The sequence below is a fragment of the Trametes versicolor genome (genome assembly GCF_000271585.1).
Source record: "Trametes versicolor FP-101664 SS1 unplaced genomic scaffold TRAVEscaffold_13, whole genome shotgun sequence".
NCBI lineage: Eukaryota > Fungi > Basidiomycota > Agaricomycetes > Polyporales > Polyporaceae > Trametes > Trametes versicolor.
The window spans coordinates 47,114-64,450 of NW_007360333.1; the positions used below are offsets into that span (position 1 = coordinate 47,114).

General features: G+C 56.3%; 10 protein-coding genes across 10 annotated transcripts; 1 reads left to right on the plus strand and 9 right to left on the minus strand.

Moving 5' to 3' along the window:
* Positions 1–6: 6 nt before the first annotated feature.
* TRAVEDRAFT_52937 (uncharacterized protein) lies at positions 7–258 on the minus strand (the record flags this gene model as incomplete). The annotated part of the gene is made up of 2 exons (XM_008045913.1): positions 7–129; positions 187–258. Coding segments are annotated over 2 exons (195 nt in total), but the record flags the coding sequence as incomplete, so codon positions are not given.
* Positions 259–1,534: 1,276 nt separating this feature from the next.
* TRAVEDRAFT_52938 (uncharacterized protein) lies at positions 1,535–2,196 on the minus strand (the record flags this gene model as incomplete). The annotated part of the gene is made up of 2 exons (XM_008045914.1): positions 1,535–1,968; positions 2,034–2,196. The coding sequence occupies 2 exons, from the start codon at positions 2,194–2,196 to the stop codon at positions 1,535–1,537; spliced, it is 597 nt and encodes a 198-aa protein (XP_008044105.1).
* Positions 2,197–2,746: 550 nt separating this feature from the next.
* Positions 2,747–3,430, minus strand: TRAVEDRAFT_52939 (uncharacterized protein; the record flags this gene model as incomplete). Its single annotated transcript, XM_008045915.1, has 2 exons — positions 2,747–3,225; positions 3,286–3,430. The coding sequence occupies 2 exons, from the start codon at positions 3,428–3,430 to the stop codon at positions 2,747–2,749; spliced, it is 624 nt and encodes a 207-aa protein (XP_008044106.1).
* A 616-nt stretch (positions 3,431–4,046) lies between these two features.
* Positions 4,047–5,001, minus strand: TRAVEDRAFT_52940 (uncharacterized protein; the record flags this gene model as incomplete). The annotated part of the gene is made up of 3 exons (XM_008045916.1): positions 4,047–4,319; positions 4,379–4,553; positions 4,799–5,001. 3 exons carry the CDS (start codon positions 4,999–5,001, stop codon positions 4,047–4,049), a joined length of 651 nt encoding a protein of 216 aa, XP_008044107.1.
* A 140-nt stretch (positions 5,002–5,141) lies between these two features.
* On the plus strand, positions 5,142–6,035 carry TRAVEDRAFT_52941 (uncharacterized protein; the record flags this gene model as incomplete). Its single annotated transcript, XM_008045917.1, has 4 exons — positions 5,142–5,204; positions 5,264–5,434; positions 5,483–5,683; positions 5,745–6,035. 4 exons carry the CDS (start codon positions 5,142–5,144, stop codon positions 6,033–6,035), a joined length of 726 nt encoding a protein of 241 aa, XP_008044108.1.
* Positions 6,036–6,534: 499 nt separating this feature from the next.
* On the minus strand, positions 6,535–7,434 carry TRAVEDRAFT_135514 (uncharacterized protein; the record flags this gene model as incomplete). Its single annotated transcript, XM_008045918.1, has 2 exons — positions 6,535–7,076; positions 7,131–7,434. The coding sequence occupies 2 exons, from the start codon at positions 7,432–7,434 to the stop codon at positions 6,535–6,537; spliced, it is 846 nt and encodes a 281-aa protein (XP_008044109.1).
* Positions 7,435–9,315: 1,881 nt separating this feature from the next.
* TRAVEDRAFT_24018 (uncharacterized protein) lies at positions 9,316–10,737 on the minus strand (the record flags this gene model as incomplete). Its single annotated transcript, XM_008045774.1, has 8 exons — positions 9,316–9,430; positions 9,498–9,669; positions 9,725–9,813; positions 9,884–10,077; positions 10,131–10,191; positions 10,242–10,332; positions 10,405–10,533; positions 10,590–10,737. 8 exons carry the CDS (start codon positions 10,735–10,737, stop codon positions 9,316–9,318), a joined length of 999 nt encoding a protein of 332 aa, XP_008043965.1.
* A 796-nt stretch (positions 10,738–11,533) lies between these two features.
* On the minus strand, positions 11,534–13,067 carry TRAVEDRAFT_52944 (uncharacterized protein; the record flags this gene model as incomplete). The annotated part of the gene is made up of 2 exons (XM_008045919.1): positions 11,534–11,890; positions 11,943–13,067. The coding sequence occupies 2 exons, from the start codon at positions 13,065–13,067 to the stop codon at positions 11,534–11,536; spliced, it is 1,482 nt and encodes a 493-aa protein (XP_008044110.1).
* A 326-nt stretch (positions 13,068–13,393) lies between these two features.
* Positions 13,394–14,909, minus strand: TRAVEDRAFT_52945 (uncharacterized protein; the record flags this gene model as incomplete). Its single annotated transcript, XM_008045920.1, has 2 exons — positions 13,394–13,708; positions 13,761–14,909. 2 exons carry the CDS (start codon positions 14,907–14,909, stop codon positions 13,394–13,396), a joined length of 1,464 nt encoding a protein of 487 aa, XP_008044111.1.
* Positions 14,910–15,304: 395 nt separating this feature from the next.
* On the minus strand, positions 15,305–16,840 carry TRAVEDRAFT_74921 (uncharacterized protein). The gene is made up of 3 exons (XM_008045921.1): positions 15,952–16,840; positions 15,558–15,898; positions 15,305–15,485 (listed from the first exon to the last, which is right to left on the minus strand). Exons 1-2 carry the CDS (start codon positions 16,834–16,836, stop codon positions 15,572–15,574), a joined length of 1,212 nt encoding a protein of 403 aa, XP_008044112.1. The 5' UTR covers positions 16,837–16,840; the 3' UTR covers positions 15,305–15,485; positions 15,558–15,571.
* Between the last annotated feature and the right edge of the window lie 497 nt (positions 16,841–17,337).

Genomic DNA, 17,337 nt, shown 5'->3' on the forward strand with positions numbered 1-17,337 from the left:
GGAGACCATGGTAGGTGCAGCTGGCGGTGCGGGGGAGGCGACGCGGCCGTACACCTCCTGCGGCAGGTCGGCGGGCTCGAGGCTCTGTTGCGCGCGTCGCTCGTTATCCTCTTCCAGCTGTGCGAAGATCTGATGAGGGTCGCGTGTCACTGGGCGAGTACTTGGCGACGCGGCGTACGGACGTACCTGTTCGATGAAGTCTGTGCGGGGGTCGAGGAACGTCGGTGTGACGTTCAGGCTGGTTTGGACTGCGGTCATGATTACAGTTGACGGTCGGTGCTCGGAGGTCGCGGGCTCGACGTTCGGCCGTGGGTGATATGTTTGGGGAGCAATGGTGGAGAAATCAAGAGAGGGCGAGGAAGAGAAGGGTGTGAGGGGCCATGTTGTTTAAACGGATGATTAGCGTTCTCGAAGCGGGGGAAGCAAGTATCCACACGCGGGCATGTCAGAGCGGAAGAGCGGGTACCGGGCCGCAAGGACTGGCAGGCGGGGGCGCGACGCAAGATGGACCGGCGCCAAGGAGTGAGGGCGGGCGGGCGCCATCATCCATGTGCGCGCAGGCGCACAGAGGGGTGGGCGGGGAGGGTCGCTGGGAGCGACGGACGGGGGATGGGCCCGCGGACGCATGGTGTGCTGCCTAAGGCGGTCGGCTCGCGGCGGAAGCGAGGATAGGCGCCGGCGCGCAAAGTTGCAACTTTGCGCGCCCTATTTGGCGCAGAAGTTACAACTTTTGATGTACAGCCTTCGGCTTCCGCCGTGTTCGCTATGTCGACCGTCTCGGCTACAGCGCGCGAAATAGCGGCTGGTGAGTCTCAATCATATTGCAGATCTGTGCAGTACTCACCAACAGGTGCCGCATATGCAATGGCCGCAAAAATAGCGGCGAGAATGATAGCAAAGCGCATGATTGGACAAGCGGTAGTTGCGAGGGGGTTTGTTGGTGTACTGTTGGGGTCTGCTGGTGTGCAGATGCTGCAACTATCGCTCCGAGGCCACTGCTTTATATGAGCCTCATACGAGCGCCCTTGCGGATGAGAAAAGCTGATATTGAACTCTGACTTACCTATACCTTTGCAGGTACAACTTAGGCCCGACGGGTTCCTCACTGGCACAAGCCCGCGACGGATCAAGGCATCTCAATGCCTTCCGGAATATAATTCGACCGGGTGGAGAACGAGGCGTATGCTGCAGAGTACTAAATGCGGATGGGAAAGCCTATTCTAGACGGTAGGTGACGGTGACCTCTGATCTGGTCTTGTACCTGCTAAGCTGGCCGCATGCGACGCACCACTTTCCCCCAAGTGAGGACGGTTTCGAGCGACATGCCAGTGTCGCTTTCCAGTATGTAGTGACGTCGCCCTCGCGCCGAATGGAAGCTCATCCTAGCCGTCCACGCCAATACAGACTGTGCTGGAACCGCAGTTGCCGTGACTGAGCCAGTCGGGCTTGGACGCGGAGAGAAATCATTCGCAGTTACTATCAACACTTCGTCTCATACATACATCAGGTTCGTACCCTCTGCGTCCTCTCTGCGTCACGAGCTCGTTGTCTTGTAGTTGTCCGACACCAGCTTGTATACCTTTTCCCAATCTTTGCACGACCTCGAGGTCTCCGCGTAAACGGTCCTTTCTCCCGGACTCGGAACGACAGGTTCGATCGTGGAATCGGCCTCGCAGATGATGGCCTGTCGCAGGTAGTTGAGACAGTGATGGGCGTGGATGGATGGCTGTCTTGCACCAATGGCGCGACGGATGCGGACAAGACAGTGCATCTGGTGGAAGAGGGAGAGGCCGAATGCCCTCCGCTGGGGGCCCAGGAGAAGGAACCCGCCGCCGTCAGGAAAGATAGAGTCCCATTCGTTTTCCGCGTCGTTGCTGGAGATCTGGTAGTGGACGGTGTCTTCTGGCGTGAAGGAAACTGCTCCGAGGTCCACCGGGTAGTACTGCGGGTAATCATCGCCCACGAATGCTGTGATGAAATGCTTAACGATCGGCCAGGCATGACTGCTCGAGTACAACCAGTGAAGGACGTACTGTATTCGTTGATTGTCTTCACAGATGTTTTTGGTGGGGGCGCACCCCAGATCCGGATGAGGGGCGGGAGGGAGGCGAAGAGTATGAGCAGGATGCCCACAACGAGTAGAGAGTGGGGGAGCCATTGACGAGACAATTGAGTACGGCGAGTAACGCAATGCATGACTGCTTAGAGATGAGAGGAGGAAGCTTGGGATGCGATCGACGTGTTCCGACCTTCAATCGAAAGGTGGGTGGGCGGTCTCCACTGATCCCTTAGTGCCCCTTGACCTTGAAAGTAAAGGCGCTAGCACTCATGTGTCCCCCTGACTTCCCTCCCTCGACCCCCTTTCCATCGTACGGTCTCCGGTCTCCGGAGGAAGCCCAGTAGTATATCACTTTCCCCAGTAGTTCGCTGTTGCCGTGTACGTGATTCGGATGCGAACAGACTCGCCCAGTCCAACACCCTGCTAGATCAATGGTCTATTCGATCAGGCCTTGGAGATTTAATGGAACTACACTTACTAGTTTGAACCCCATTACGTCGTGTAGATGAAGGGACCAAACGTCCATATACGCACAATTTTGTAACGTGATCTTATCCACGTTGAAACGTTGACCGAAGGGCGTTGCACCTCAGAATGTCCCACTAGCTGGCCATCGCAATTTGATCTCCCGTATACGATATCTGGTAATTGTGACTTTATATATGCTTTCAAGCGGGGCTACACGCGTCAAGCGTGCCCCACTTCATCAGTCCATCCCGCGTAGTTCTCTTCCACCTTCCTCCACAACAGGCTCCAATCCCGACACTGATGCTCAAAGCCCAATCCGTCTATCTTTTCCGCATTCTCCCCAAGTGTCTCGTCCTTCTTCATCGCCTCCAGCCGCACGCTGCTGGCGCAAAGCAACATCTGGCGGATATGGTTGAGGCAGTGCTGGACGTGCGAGTCGGCCTGCTCCGTATTCGGCGGCTCTACCATCGCGCGGCGCATCTCATCGAGACAGTGCAGCTGGCGGAACATCGAGACGCCGAAGAGCCGCCCTTGCGGGCCGAGGCGTACGAAGCCCTCTGATCCCGCTGGGTACATCGATGACCACTCTCGCGAGTTGTTCGGGTGATAGTGGACCGTCTCCTCGATGACGATGGCGGCGTCCCGCGGGTGCTGGAAGAGCGGGTATAAAGTTGGGGGATGGTCCGACTCCAGGAAGCCTGTATCGCAGCTATCAGTGCTGTCCTTGAGTGTGTTTCAACACGGGGAAACACACTGACTGAAGTCGCTGGAACGCCATTCCACACTGCCGATGGCCGCAAAGTTGGTGTATGCTTTGAAGTTGAGGAGGAGCCCGAGCGTGAAGACGACCGCGGATAACACGAAGTAGCTCCAGCTGCGCACGGTAAGGGGAAGGGGGGACATTCTGCTGGCGGGGTGCTTCGCGGGTTTCATGATCCTGCGTAAGCAATATATAGGGCGAGTCCACCATGAGGGCATAAGGTCTCGAACCAGGGTAGCCAATGTGGAAATACAGATCCCTAGATCGCGCAAAGCAGAGTTTAAAATTAGTTCCACAAGGCCCCGAGCTGTGAGGTGACTTAGATCTATAACCGATAAGCTGTCCATGTCGCCCACGGAAAAACGGGCGGTGAAGAACTCATCGACAGAAGATATAAACAGCTCGACGATGTTGGTTTTTGGATTCGAGCGAGCGAGCGCCTGCTCGACGGCGTTTGCCGAGGCGTTCAGTATCGCGGCGAGATCGTTTTTGGTACGCTATCCGTTTGCCTCTGTACCACGACACTACTGTACAGGACAACCGGAATCAACTTGTGTCTACTCTCGATGACCCAATTTCTCGCTTGCTCCAACAGACGAATGGTGGTATGGGCAGAAGATGATGTGGTCTCGGCGAAGACGTTAGGGATAGAAGGCCACCAGAAGCCAGAGTATAGACTTCCGCCGAAGAGCGAGTTATTGAGCTCTTGGTGCGCTTTCCGGGGTCCTCTTGAGCCCTCGCGGGCGGTGCATGAAAGCGTTATCCAGGTAACACCATCATCTGCACGAAGGCAGGCATCTGCAGGAAGGCAGGCATCTGCAGGAAGGCAGGCATCTGCAGGAAGGCAGGCATCTGCAGGAAGGCAGGCATCTGCAGGAAGGCAGGCATCTGCAGGAAGGCAGGCATCTGCAGGAAGGCAGGCATCTGCAGGAAGGCAGGCATCTGCAGGAAGGCAGGCATCTGCAGGAAGGCAGGCATCTGCAGGAAGGCAGGCATCTGCAGGAAGGCAGGCATCTGCAGGAAGGCAGGCATCTGCACGAAGGCAGGCATCTGCACGAAGGCCTAGCATCATGAGGCATCAAGCGACTTACGTAGACTAGATAGGTGTCGATCTCGGTGTTGAACCGCTGGACCATCTCGTCGCTGTAGGTCTTCACTACCTCGGCAGTATCAGACGCGGAACGACCGGCATTGTTGCCGAGGGCGTTACGACTGGCGCGGCCGGCATTGTTGCCGAGGGCGTTACGACTGGCGGAGGCGGCGCGCCTGTGACGCGGCGGGCACGCTGTGGTTAGCGCTGCCGACGTCGTCTGCGGCGACGTTATCTCTCTCTCTTCTCAAGCGCCGCTACGCAGTGGCAAATTTAAACACACATTAAAGTTGTACCATCTCTACTCACCCCTCACTCATCGAACGCAACATGACCGCTTTACCTCCTGCTACAGACGTTGAACATCTGCTTATTGATGGTCCGACCTCGACTGCTCGCGGCGCTTACCGCAATATCATACTGCCTGCGGAACAGGCGGCAGCCCTCTCGAAAGACGACAAATCTAAGCTCATCCACGCTCGTGTTGTCGGCTATCTTCTCCTCTATCCTCCATCTCAAGAAGCTCGTGGGATCCTCGCGCGCGAGATAGTCTCCTGCGAAAGAAAATGCTTGAACGAACGGCATGAAGCCGTCTTCGCGCTTGGCGCTATGTACTTGAGACATCTCATATGCATCTGTAAGCTGCTGTCTTCGCTATCGAGACATTACAACGTACCTGAAATCGCGCATCGACAGTCAGACAGTCGAGGGGCAAAACCCCGATCCCCTCTTCCCATCCGTCACGGCCGTCATTCGATCGTGCAATGGAAGAATGTCTCCAAGACCTGCAGCACGCCCCACGAAACCACTCTAGCGCGAAGGCCTCCGTATAGACAATTCCCTGTGGCGATATAGCATCCTGATCGTGCTCACGACTCCTCCATAGGCTCTCGTACGGGACAATCATCGGTGTATGGTTACCGGCCTACCCGATTATCAGGCGTTATCGCTGAACCTCACCCCCGCGCTGCCTAACAATGATTTTGCGATGACTCAATGTTCCCACATCTTTCCAGAGGTTTGGGGGAACATCGTGATCGGCGGGTCTGCAGCAAATGTGAGTCATGCCTCCGTGTTTGTCTCGGTGTGGAAATTGTTAACACAGCAGGAACCGCTCCAGGAGAAAGAGGCTGCGACTTCATGGAACACACTGAAGCGATTCGGGTGTGCGGATGTCTCCGCGGAGCTCGGGTCGGCGACCCAAGGGGCCAACCTGCATAGGCTGGAAAATATCCTCACACTTGATGTCAGAATTCACCTTCTCTTCGACGCGATGAACCTGTGGTTTGAGGCTGTCAAGGATCAGGTATGCGATGCTTCTATCATAGTATGCTGTACGGCGACTCGACACTTATCGTCTGTGGCAGCCAAACTGCTACAACGTCAAGCTTGCTCCCAACAGGCCAGGGAGACCGCCCTTTATCCCAGAAAGGGTGCAGTTCGTCTCTCATCGCCCTGAATTGCCTCTCCCCAGCCCGAGGTACCTCGAAGTTCACGCAGCCTGCTGTCGGGTCGCACACATGTCGGGTGCCGCCGAGTATCTCGACCTCATCTACCGCCACATGGAAGAATTGGAGGTCTTGGCAAACAACGGCGCATCTGCAGACGTGCTTACCTTTGCCCTTCACCGCCGACTCGCAGTAGTAGACCCTGTCTAGTAGAAGCTTGGTCTCTTGTTAGTCAACAACATGATGCACTGACGCTACTTCCGTGAAAGCTCCATGGCCAAGGGTACACAGTATGCACCACTATCTTTGATACGCAGGTAGACATTCTGAAGAGTACCAGGAAGGTCAAAGCGAAAGTCCTGCGTGTTGCTGGGCCATCGCGAGTATTTCACCGTGATCGCTTGAAGCGCGGTTTGGATGAGAACCGAGTCCTGACGACGGCGACCTCCAGGTGTCCCGGTAAAATTCCCTGCACGATCAGTCCATATTTGTCGTCCTCATCCCCGTGTCTGTCCGTGATCGTATGCATGCGTATTTTACCAGCAGTGAATATCTTGCAACTAGTTCGTTGGTGCATAATTTTCGTCACATCTTGTGGCTCAAAACTTGCGGCATGTACTTGAAGGTCCATGTCGTCATAGCATACTTGTCATAAGAATACGTGTCGCGCGTAAGAGTCATGCACACTGTACCATGCCACAACGAAGGCCTACGTAGCAGTCTCTGCCGACGCAGGGCTCGCGTCCTCATCGTCCACCAGTCCAAGCTCGTACACGATAGTGTCCAGCACGACCTTTGGCTTTAGCAGCATCGTCGCCTCGCCTTCGCCCTCCACCACGCCGGCCGCCTTGTGCACCCGCCTTAAGCCAAGGTCCGCAGTCGATAGCACGCGCGGGACCATCCCCGGCGGCCCAGCCATCGCGACCTCGCCCCCATAAATGTCGTCCATCTGCACCGCGTCGAACACCGTGTCGAAGTGCACGATGAGCACCTCGTAGTCGCACGCGACGACCTCCTCGCCGATCAGGCGCTGCAGGTCGAGCGCGGTGCGCACGATGGTCTCGAGGTGCCGCGCGTACGCCGCGTGCACCACCTCCGTCGTCGTCGCCGCGCCCGCGACGGTGAGCAGGTCCGCGATGCGCTCGGCGAGCTGTTGCGAGAAGCCCGCAGCGAGGTCGCGCCCGTTGTACAGGCGCTGCTTCGAGTACTTCTGCGCGTGCGAGCGCCAGCGGCCCGCGACGAGCTGAGACTCTATGGCGGGACCACCAGGTTAGCATTGAACGGGGATTCATAAAAGCAGCTCACCTGAACGCAGCATCTGCTTGTATACGCCCATGAAGACGGACCTGCTCTGGTGCTGGAAGTCCCACGCGGAGACGATCTCCGCAGCGAAGCCGACCATGTCCGCCTTGAGGGCAATGTCGATCAGGAGCGGGTCGTCCTGGTGCTGAATGGTCTCCAGGAGCTCGGCCATAACAGGGCCCATGGCCTCCCGCGCGCGTTCGAACGCGAGCGCGGCCCTGTCTGGCTCCGGCGCCTCGGCCACATGGAAGGAGTTCGTGACCTGTGTCGCGACCTCGGAGATCTCGAGGTTCAGCGTCCGGACCATGTGGAGAATGACCTCGTCGTACGCGGAGATGACCGCGCGTATATCCGGCTGTTCGCTCGGAGCTCCGTCAGGCACCGCGGGGCGGCGTTCTGGGGAATCAATTGTCGAGCCGTGTTTGAGAGAGCGGGTGCGCCGGAGATTGTTCTTCAGATCGCGGATCTGCTCGCGCTGCGCCACCAGCTCGGCGTCCTTCTGGCGCAACGCCTGCTGCTTCCTGCTCAGCTCCTCCCGCGCTAGGCTGTCCATCCGCGACCAGAACTCGGACTCGCCGCGTTTCTCCTCCTCGAACCTGGTGGCGCGGCGTCGCTCCGCGACCACCTGCGCCATGAGCTGCTCGCGCTCAGCCTGCCCCCTCTCCATCTCCCTCTGCAGCACCGCGTTCTGCTCGCGCAGTCGGCGCGTGACCGTGTTCGCGTAGGTGATAGTCGTGAGCAGCAGCGCAATGCCCCAGACGACGTTCGAGAAGGAGATGGGGGAGGACGGCATGGCGATGTGTAGTGTGGATGCGTTCAGAAAGTTGGGGGACCCATCAGAGATACTGGGGAGCGAGAAACGCGCTCCGCTGGCCACATATCGTGCTGGGCCACGCCGCCTCCGCCAGTCAAGGCGGTGCCTTCGTCAAAGGTAACGCCCTCCGCATGCCCGCGGCTGATGGACTCACGGGCCTCCGGTCGCGTTGGCGTCGAGCACGAGGCGTGGGCGCCCGTACGCGTTCGGGGCGCGTTTCGCGAGGGGAGCTCCCCCATGGAGCGCGCCTCGGACAGGGAACATGGGCATGAGATGTAGATGACGCACACGTATGACCGGGTACCTGTACACCGACGCAGAGGCAGTGAGAGATGGGAGGTTGTTGTTCACCTTCGCTGTCGAGGTGGAGGCTTCACGGAGGCCCACAACCTGCCACTCAATCTAGAACGCCACGCCGTCGAGGGCTGGTTTCCGGCAACATCAGTCACCGCGCAGCTTCTCGAGCGCGGTAGCCGGCCCCGCAACCCGTGAACGTGGCAAATTCCCCAATGCCATGCGGAAACAGCGTGTTCTCTCGCGCTTCCTAAGAGGCGCCTGAGAAGATGCGTCCAAGTAGTGTCCAGCATCCAAGAGGCACCGACAACGGGTTCACAAGCTCCTAGCATAGACCATCGCTCAGAGAGCGGCTGGGACTGATGAGCGTCTGGGTCAAGAGAGGCTGATCTAGAGTCGTCCGCCGGAGATGTTCTTCATTACCATTGCTGGTCACCGGCTGAGCTCTCCTTCCACCACGGCACGCCCAAGTATGTTTAGCACTCTCCGGCTGCAGACTGTGAGATCCTGTTCCATGAAAGCAATAGAGGGCGCGCGGAATCGGTTTCTTGTATTGTGCAAGCAGTCTCAACCACAGAAAAGCTTTGCTGACACAGCCTGCAGCGAAGTCCAGCCAAAAAGCATACCCGCATGGGAGGTATATACCATGGGAGTCCAATAAGCATAGCCAGTCAGAGCAGATGATGGTCAGAAGAAGAGTTGCGGATGGAAAGACATTGCAGCTCTCGCCCCACCTTGAGTATTTGGTCGTGTTTGTTGTCACTCAGCGACGAGCGTCAACCCTTTTGGAGGTGCCGAAACATACATATGGTGCCACCACATCCCAGTGAGCACTTATAGAAGCGTACATCGCCCGATCGTCTGTAACGCTTATATGCTGAGACCCTCCACCACTATCACAGGCTCCAGATCTTTTTTTAAGGGAAAGTTCATGCATAAAGCTAGAGTCCGAGTCGCCGAGTGCCATTTCGGATAACCCGATCGCGAAGCCATGCTCATCTTACATAGTAGGTACCTTCCCCGGATACTTATATGTTCCACTCTCTTATTCAAGCAAGTCAGTTGCATATAAGCAGAGGCTCATTCGCCGCCACGTAGAAGCCACTCCAACCCCTTCCGCGCGTCATCCCAAAGCTTCGTCGCAACAGACGTGGCCGGGAACTGGGTGTGGAAGCCGTGGATGACGCCGGGATACCTGAGCAATCCATAGTCAGCTACTCGCGTGCAATATGGTTCGGCCCCGACGACGCGCGGAGACGTACAGGTCAAGTTTTGTCTTCACCCCGGCCGCTCTCAGCTCCTGCTCGTAGACGACACCGTCGTCCCGGAGCATGTCAAGCCCCATCACTTGGAAATACGCCGGCGGAAGACCCTCGTGAGATGGGTATAGCAATGGAGAGAACCGCGGGTCAGTCAGAGGTGCCTTGTACAGAACTAAGACTCCGTGAGCACCGCTCAGCATGCGACGAGACGTGCAAACGTGACGCACAAAGCAGGCCATCGAGCCCTTCGCGCGTCGGTGCCCTGGCCATATTGTGCTTCGCGTTCTCCTCCATGGAGCGGTAGTGCGGCTTAAGTCTGGAGATAGTAGTTCATATATGCCTTTGGGCGATTCACTGTACATCCCGCCAACGGGCGGTGCGCGTACCTCTCCGGAATACTATCAGGATGGGCGAGCCAAGGTTCGCGAAGAAACTGCCCAGTAGGCTGTCTCCCCTTGAAGAACGGGTCGTCGCGCGCCTCATGCGCGAGCACTGCGGCGAAGTTGCCTCCTGCTGAGTCACCGATGAGGATGAACCCCTTGGTCAGATCTGCCTTGAGGTCAGACGTGTTCTCGACCACCTGCGCGAGTAAGTGAGGGTGGAAAAAAACAATTTGCTACCCGGGGAACGTACCCATTTGAGAGCCGCGAAGCAGTCGTTGAGCGGGGTCGGGAAAGTGTGCTCGGGAATCAAGCTGGAAGAGACGTGAGCACACAGAGGCGACACACGAGCAGGCATGCGTACCGGTACTCTACGTTAACAACGGTCATCTTGAGGTCCACGGCCAGGCGGCGGAGGTAGTAATCGTCCAAGTCAACGTCGCCGAACATGAATCCTGGAAGAATAGCAACCGCAGACATGAATGAGCATTATGTTAGATCTTGAGCCGTATGAAATGGAAGCGCACCTCCGCCATGCATGTGGAAGAGAACAGGAAACGTAGTGTTCTTGGTCTCGACGGAGGGGACGATGCACCGAACGGATATGGCACCCCTTTCAACAGGGACTGTCTTGTCGGTCACAGTGTAAGTAGATTCTGAAAAGAACATGTGTGAGATACATATTCGGCGCATGCTAAGAGTGACTAATCACCATCCGGAAGTTGAGTCCTCTGCCAAGCTCTGAACGGCTGGGCGAGGGCTTTGTCGACCCAAGCCCTGGATTCTTCAGGCGTAGGCGTCCCTTCTGGAGGAGGCGAGGTAGGGGTCGCAGAGACAGCTGCAGCAAGCTTGGGATCCATAGTGCGGTGAATGGGGTCGATGATCTCTCATGGAGGTACCCCGGGGTACTTATGGACAAACGGATCCTTCCGAAGTGGTGGACCGGTACCGCGGCTAGTGTAGCGTCTAAGCATGTTACACCGTGCAGGAGAGGGCCCCCGAAGAAGTGAATACCGCGGCTCCGGAGAGGTTTATAGTAGGAGTCAGGCAATGAGTCAGAGTGCTGGCAGCGTGAAGTAGGGATCCGGCGGCGAAGCCGATGCCGCCGTGCCGCCCTGAGCGCCGAACGTTTGAGCCACGAGAGTCGCTCGAAAGCAGGATCTCCGAGAGGCCAGTGCACGTATCGAGCATCGGACAGGCGTGTACGTTGTCGCTTCTTCATAATTTCAACTCCATGAAACTTCAAAGAGGATCTGATGTGAGCAGAGAGTGGCCTGGGCATGGCCGGGTGTGTGAGAAGAATTGTAGAAGACATCGCCGCGAGCTCTTGAAGGCCGAGTTGTCACCTTGGCCTTCAAGCTGTCCAAGATACGCAAGATTGAGGGCGGAAGTCCCCGCGTTTTGTGTATACTTCCAGCTGAACGCGATTGAAGCGGGTACCTATACTGAAAGCGCGCAGTACTATCACTCGGAACTGGTGCTGTCCCGTACCATAGCAGCCTAAGGGGGAAAACGCCGTAAACCCGCCCTATACGACTAGCGCGACCAAGACCACATCGGATAGTACGAGAATAAGGCCTATTGACGTCGCGAATTCATCAGTATACGCCACAAATGTCCAATACATTACGCACCGTTCCGTGCAGGAAAGCCCCTTCAAAACGAAGCGCTGCTAGGCGCGCTTGTGCAGATCTCCGACTTAACCCTCCGAACGTGCTTGTCTTCGATGTTTAAGCCCCGCTCGTATTCGACGTCCACTTCCATGCTCTGAAGAGAATCCAACGCCTCAAGGAATCGATGAGCCAGCGCGTCGACCGCCAGTGTGCTCATGTAGACTTCCGTAGCGCATGGAGGGGGTGTCGCTCTTCTTCTTCGAATTGGACGTTCTGTACTCGTGTCGTCCGTGTCGTCCGTGTCAGACGAGCTGTAAACGCAGCGGGAGATCCTTTCCAGCTCGATATTGAGAGATAGGGAGTCGAGGGGAAGGGGCGAAAGACCGTTGATCAAACAGTCCTGATGAACAATGAGCCACCTGCACAGACGACAGTCCGGTCATGCGACATACCAGAAAATCCGGGACATCCGCGATGCACGGTAGATGGAGCTTGAGCCGGAGGTTCAGTACGCGAACGGCGTTCAGAGCAGGATCCCGTAGATGTTCGAGCATCCAGTCGTTGTCGCCTCCCTTGAGCATTCCTGAGTAGATGTCGAGGTCGAGAATCGTCGGGCGTGCATCCGAGAGAGCAGCAGGGAGAAAGAGCAGCTCCTCTCTGGAAACGCCCAACTTCAGATGTCGTATGTGGCACGGCACTCCGACGAGGTATAGATCCAATGCGGCGCCCTTGAACGACTCCAACTTGTTCCAAGGGCCCCGCGATAGGTGTTCTTCCCGATTCTCCTCCCTCGTTTCGAATTGAATTTCGAGCGCCTCGTCGGAGACGTCCAAGCATCCGTGCTCCAAGGTGTATATCTTCAGGTGTTCGAGGTTGGGAAACGCCGTCGCCCATGGCCCTGTGGGGGGACAGTGGCCGTGCATGACGGCGAGCGACTTCATGTTCGGGTATACAGGAATGTCCGGGGAACGGAGTCCCCAACCAAGCCAGGTGTCAAGGCTGAGGCTTCCCAGGGTACTGCGGGCGTTCCTTAGCATCTCGACGGGGTTTACGGCGTTGTAGTCATCCACGTCGTCCTTCCATAGGTGATGGATAGATATCCGTTCGATGATAGCAGTCTCTAGGGGCCAGCGCATATCTTCGAGCATTTGGCAGGTAAGCCCACTGACTCCGATGATTTCCACATGTTTGACACTGGGAAGCGAGGCAAACGCAGGACCAAGATCGGGGTGCGAGCCCAGGATCACTTCGGCGGGTGCGAGCTTGAGGTACTCGAGGTGCGTCGCTTTTCGAATAGCAGAAGCAAGAGCCTTGGCGATGTACGGCCTTTCCAGGAGGTCCGTGTCGATCTCGAGCTCTCGAAGCAGTTGCCAGCGTTGTCCGTTTTGCGGGCGCATGAAACGAAGGAAGCGCTCAATCTGTCGGTCGGAGCGGAGGACGACCGTTCTCTCGTTCAGAGCGTACCGAGCTGCGGTGCCATAGAGCGTTTTGCAAGTTCCAATCAGCATACACAGTGTTGACTGGTCGCAGAAGGAGGCTACGGCCAACAAGACGTCGATGTTCAGCCTAGTCGACATGATCTGGGGTGACAACGATTTTAAATTCATGTTCATTAGCGTCATAGAGGTACCAGCGTACCTTCGTCTCCTAGATAATAAGGTTAAATCAAGTTGAGCTGGTACATGTTTGCAGATGGGCAGGAGGAGAGAGAGGGAGAGAGAAGGAAAAGTCGTTGTCGGAAAAACCGACGTCCGCATTTAGGCGCCCACTTGATGCCAGTGATCGACTCGGGATTCAACATCATTATCTCGTCTTTGGTACGTTCACGCCCACGACCGTTCTTCTAAATTATCACCGAATAAACCTTGCATGATATGAACTAGATGCTCGATTGCGAAGTGCGCTAGTAGTGGCCTATACCGTGCTCGATGACTACGGACCTCTCCCCATTCGTATCGGCCCGCGTGATTTCAACAGAGTTCCCGTCCGGGTTCCAGAGACCCTTCAACTCCATCTTGATGCTCTTCATATCCGGCAGCACGGTTAGGAACCCCCCGACCAGAGCAGGGAGGTTCAGATTATGCAGGTAGCGCCCCGCCTCGCCGTTGGCCACAATGTAATTCGGGTCATCCTCGTCGGGTTTGACGAATGGTGAACCGTCGAAGGTAACGGAGAGTTTCTCTAGCCGTAATCCGCGCACTGTGTGCAGCAGGAATGCCTATCTATCCATGAGTGTACTCGTTTATCTAGAATAGCGGTCAATGACGTACGAGATAGTCCTCGACAGGCGCATCGTGAGATACGTCCTCTGAATGTTCGATAGCGATGTCAAGTGTCCGAAGTGCGGAAGCGCCGTCCTTGTGCAACGTGGCCGGGAGATCGAAGGGACGCTCGTCGAAGAACGCGCCCAGAGTGTTAAGGCGAAGGTAGGCTGGACGCGTATGCTCCAAGAGTACAGCCAGCATGACAAGGTCCGCATCGCTTTTCACCTCGTTTGGTAGGAGATTTTCGACATGGCAGCATAGCCCAAGTGCGAAGAGCGCGCCCATAGAGCCGCTGACCTCATTCAGCTTCTGCCAGCCTCTGATACCACGCTGAGCGCGGAGGTTCCCCGTGCGCTTCGCTTCTAGCAGATTGACTAGTGCGGCAGTGTCGGAGGGAAGGTCGTAATCGGCCCAACGAAGAGTCAGGTGAGAGAGTTCGGGGTACGCCTGGACGAGCGCGGCGGTAGTGGGGAGCTCCTCGCAGTCAAGCGTGAGGTTTCGCATAGCCGGATATATCGGGCTCCCGGCCGGGAAACGATGGCAATCCCACGCTTCGCACTGGAGCCGCTGCAAGCTTTCCCGCGAATGTGCCAGGAGGGTGACAGGATTGAGGTCCGGTGTCGCTGGGAGCTCGTCGTCTTCATCCTCTTGCCAGAGCTTGAGCTGGACATCGACGAGCTGAGAGCGCATGCTCCGGAGCATGCTGTAGCACTTCTTGCCTGTGGAGGAGACCTCAAGGTGTTTGACGGTGCGCAGTTCGGCGAATGCGTCCCCGAGCCCAGGGTGAACGTCGAGCATTGCGTCCAGGTCGATCACGAAGACGAGGACTTCCAGATGTGTCATCTTCTTGACGCACTCGTAGAGCATGTCTGCGACATCTTTGTTCTGGATCCACCAGACGCCGAAGTAAATCTGCCGGAGATAGCGAAAGCGAATGCCGCGCTCAGCGAGGAGGAACAGACAGAATGACCGTAAGAACGCGTCCGTGTCCCCAGGGCTGTCCCGCACAAAGGGGCCATCCTTGAGAACGTATCTGGGACCCGCATAGTAGAGAGCACGACAAGTACGCATGAGGACGGCTACCGTAGACGTGGATGAAACGTCCATGATGTCCAGTAAGATGTCGACATGAAGAGTCGGGCTTCGGGCGGCCATATTGGCGCTACGGAACAACGCAAGTTCAAACGAAATTGGGATTGTAATACAAATAATGGCTTACCCTTTGTGTTTAGCTCGTCTTACAGTGGCGAGACGGGTCCTGGATACTACGCCACTAAATCTGGCTGCAGTGACGTGTCGGATATTCTACTGTAAGAGTTGGGGAGTGAGCACCTGCGCATCATTCAGTCCTCAAATGCAATCTTACGTTTTATATTGATCTAAAATTTGTGCGAACGCGTCTCGTCTAGCACGCTCTTGATGACACGCAAAATGGAGGTGATGGAAGGGAGAAGAGAGCTGACACGCGACACAAGCGCCCAAGGCTACCCAAGGACGCCAACGCCACTACACCGTTAGCACAAGTCTGGTAGATGATGTGTATGATACATTCAAGATGCTGAAAAGAGTGTGCTACAAACACTAGCTGAAAATCGAGTCTGAACCGGGCCCACACCCAGACGTCACTGCATGCAAATCACAGAATATGCTCACTACGTGTTCGTAATGCTACACTAGGTTCGTACAAACGGCCGCCAGTGCGTGCCAATTCGGAAGTCGATCTGCATCGCGCTTCAATGGGCACATACGTCAGCTATCAGCATATGCTTGTATATCACGAGGCACCCCCACGGCGACACTTACCCTTAACACCGGCGTCACGAACCACGGTCCTTTTTTCCCATTACGACACGCCGCTCTGCTTCCGCGCTCGTTCGTGTTATCAGGATGTCGTTGAGTTCAACCGGGATTTCTATGCGAACGGTACTACTAACGTTCGCCCTCATTTTCTTCAGAGTATGCATTCCGTCCATGAACGCGTTGGCCAGGGCACGAAGGTCCAAATCCCGCAAGTACACTCCTGACGCGCCAGAGGGGCGCACGATGTTGGGATCGTGTTGGTCGTACTCAGCGAAGTGCCTGCCTGAGATGTGAAGGGAGAGCTCCTCTAACTGAAGCTGCGTCACGGTGTACTGCATATACTCCTACAGGCGTACGGAGTCAGAATCAAGTTGCGCATACGATTCCAGCGACGCACCATGTATTCGGGAATGTCCAACAGATCGTCCGGGTCAAAATCGAGCCAGAGGTCCAGGCTTCGCAACCCCGAGGCCCCCTCTTGCGAGAAGATCTCCTGCATGGAGTCTTGAATCTCCTCGTCGAAGAACGCGCCGGCTGTGGCGAGGCCGAGATGGGTAGGATGCGTGCGCCTAAGAAGCGAGGACAGCATCACGCGGTCGCCGTGGTTGCGTACGGTGCTGAGATCGAGTCTACGGACTCTGCAACGGAGGGCGAGGGCCCAAATGATTCCCGTGGTGCCTCTGACCTCCTCCAGCTCCGTCCAGCTCAGGCTAAAAGGTGTAGCGGAGTTTGCCTCGAACGCCTCGGACAGCATCACTTCCCAGCTGTCTTCGTCTACGGGGATTTCGAAGTCGACCCAGTGGAAATAGAGGTGTGTGAGGTTTGGGTAAGCCTGGACTAGCGCAGCACGGCTGGGGACGTTTTCGTTGTCGAGCGTAAGACGTCGCATAGCTGGATAGTGCGGGTTCCCAGAGTGGAATTGGATAGGATACCAGCGTTCGCACTCGAGACGCTCCAAGGTCCCGCTCGAGTGTTCCAGCAGCGTGACGGGATTGAGGTCCTGCTCCAGCGTAAGGTCCCGAGTGGTGGTGGCGTGCCACATCTGCAGCTCGACGCTCACGAGCTGAGAACGCATGTTCTTCAACATCGCAAAGCAGCCGGGTCCTCCAGCGGCGACCTTCAGGCGTTTGATCGTGCGGAGGTCGGAAAACGCCACGGCATATCTGGGATGACAATCTAGCAAGGCGTCCAGGTTGGCGTCAAAGATGAGGACCTCCAGGTGCGTCATCTTCTTGATACACTCATAGAGCATCGCCGCGACGTCTTCTTTCTGAGCGACCATGTCGAAACGGATCTTGCGGAGATAGGGAAATCGAGAACCGTGCTCGGCGAGAAGAAAGAGACAGAAGGAGCGTAGCAAGGCGTCACCAGCGCTGTCTTTTATATGAGGGCACTCAACGAGAATGCGTTTTGGACCCTCGTGGTAGAGCGTCCGGCATGTTTGCATCAAAGATGCTATTGTGGGGCTCGGGGAAGCATCCATAATCTCCAACATAACGTCGGTGGGAAGGCGTGGGTTGCCACGTGTCTGCATCCTGTTGCACGTCTCAGCATACATTTGACCATTTATGAGAGGACATAGCGGTCACCTTAATATTTTTGGCTTGTGAGCTCGGCCGGAGAGAAGGATGCGCCGGATAGCTTAGGCTACTCGAATACTTGACGCGTACCCTTGGAAATTCTCCAGTGAATCAGCGGACCGTGTAATATCTGGTATGAACCAAGGACCTTGGGTGATCGTGAGTGCGCAAGCAATATTAAGTATGATTTCCTCATACCGTTA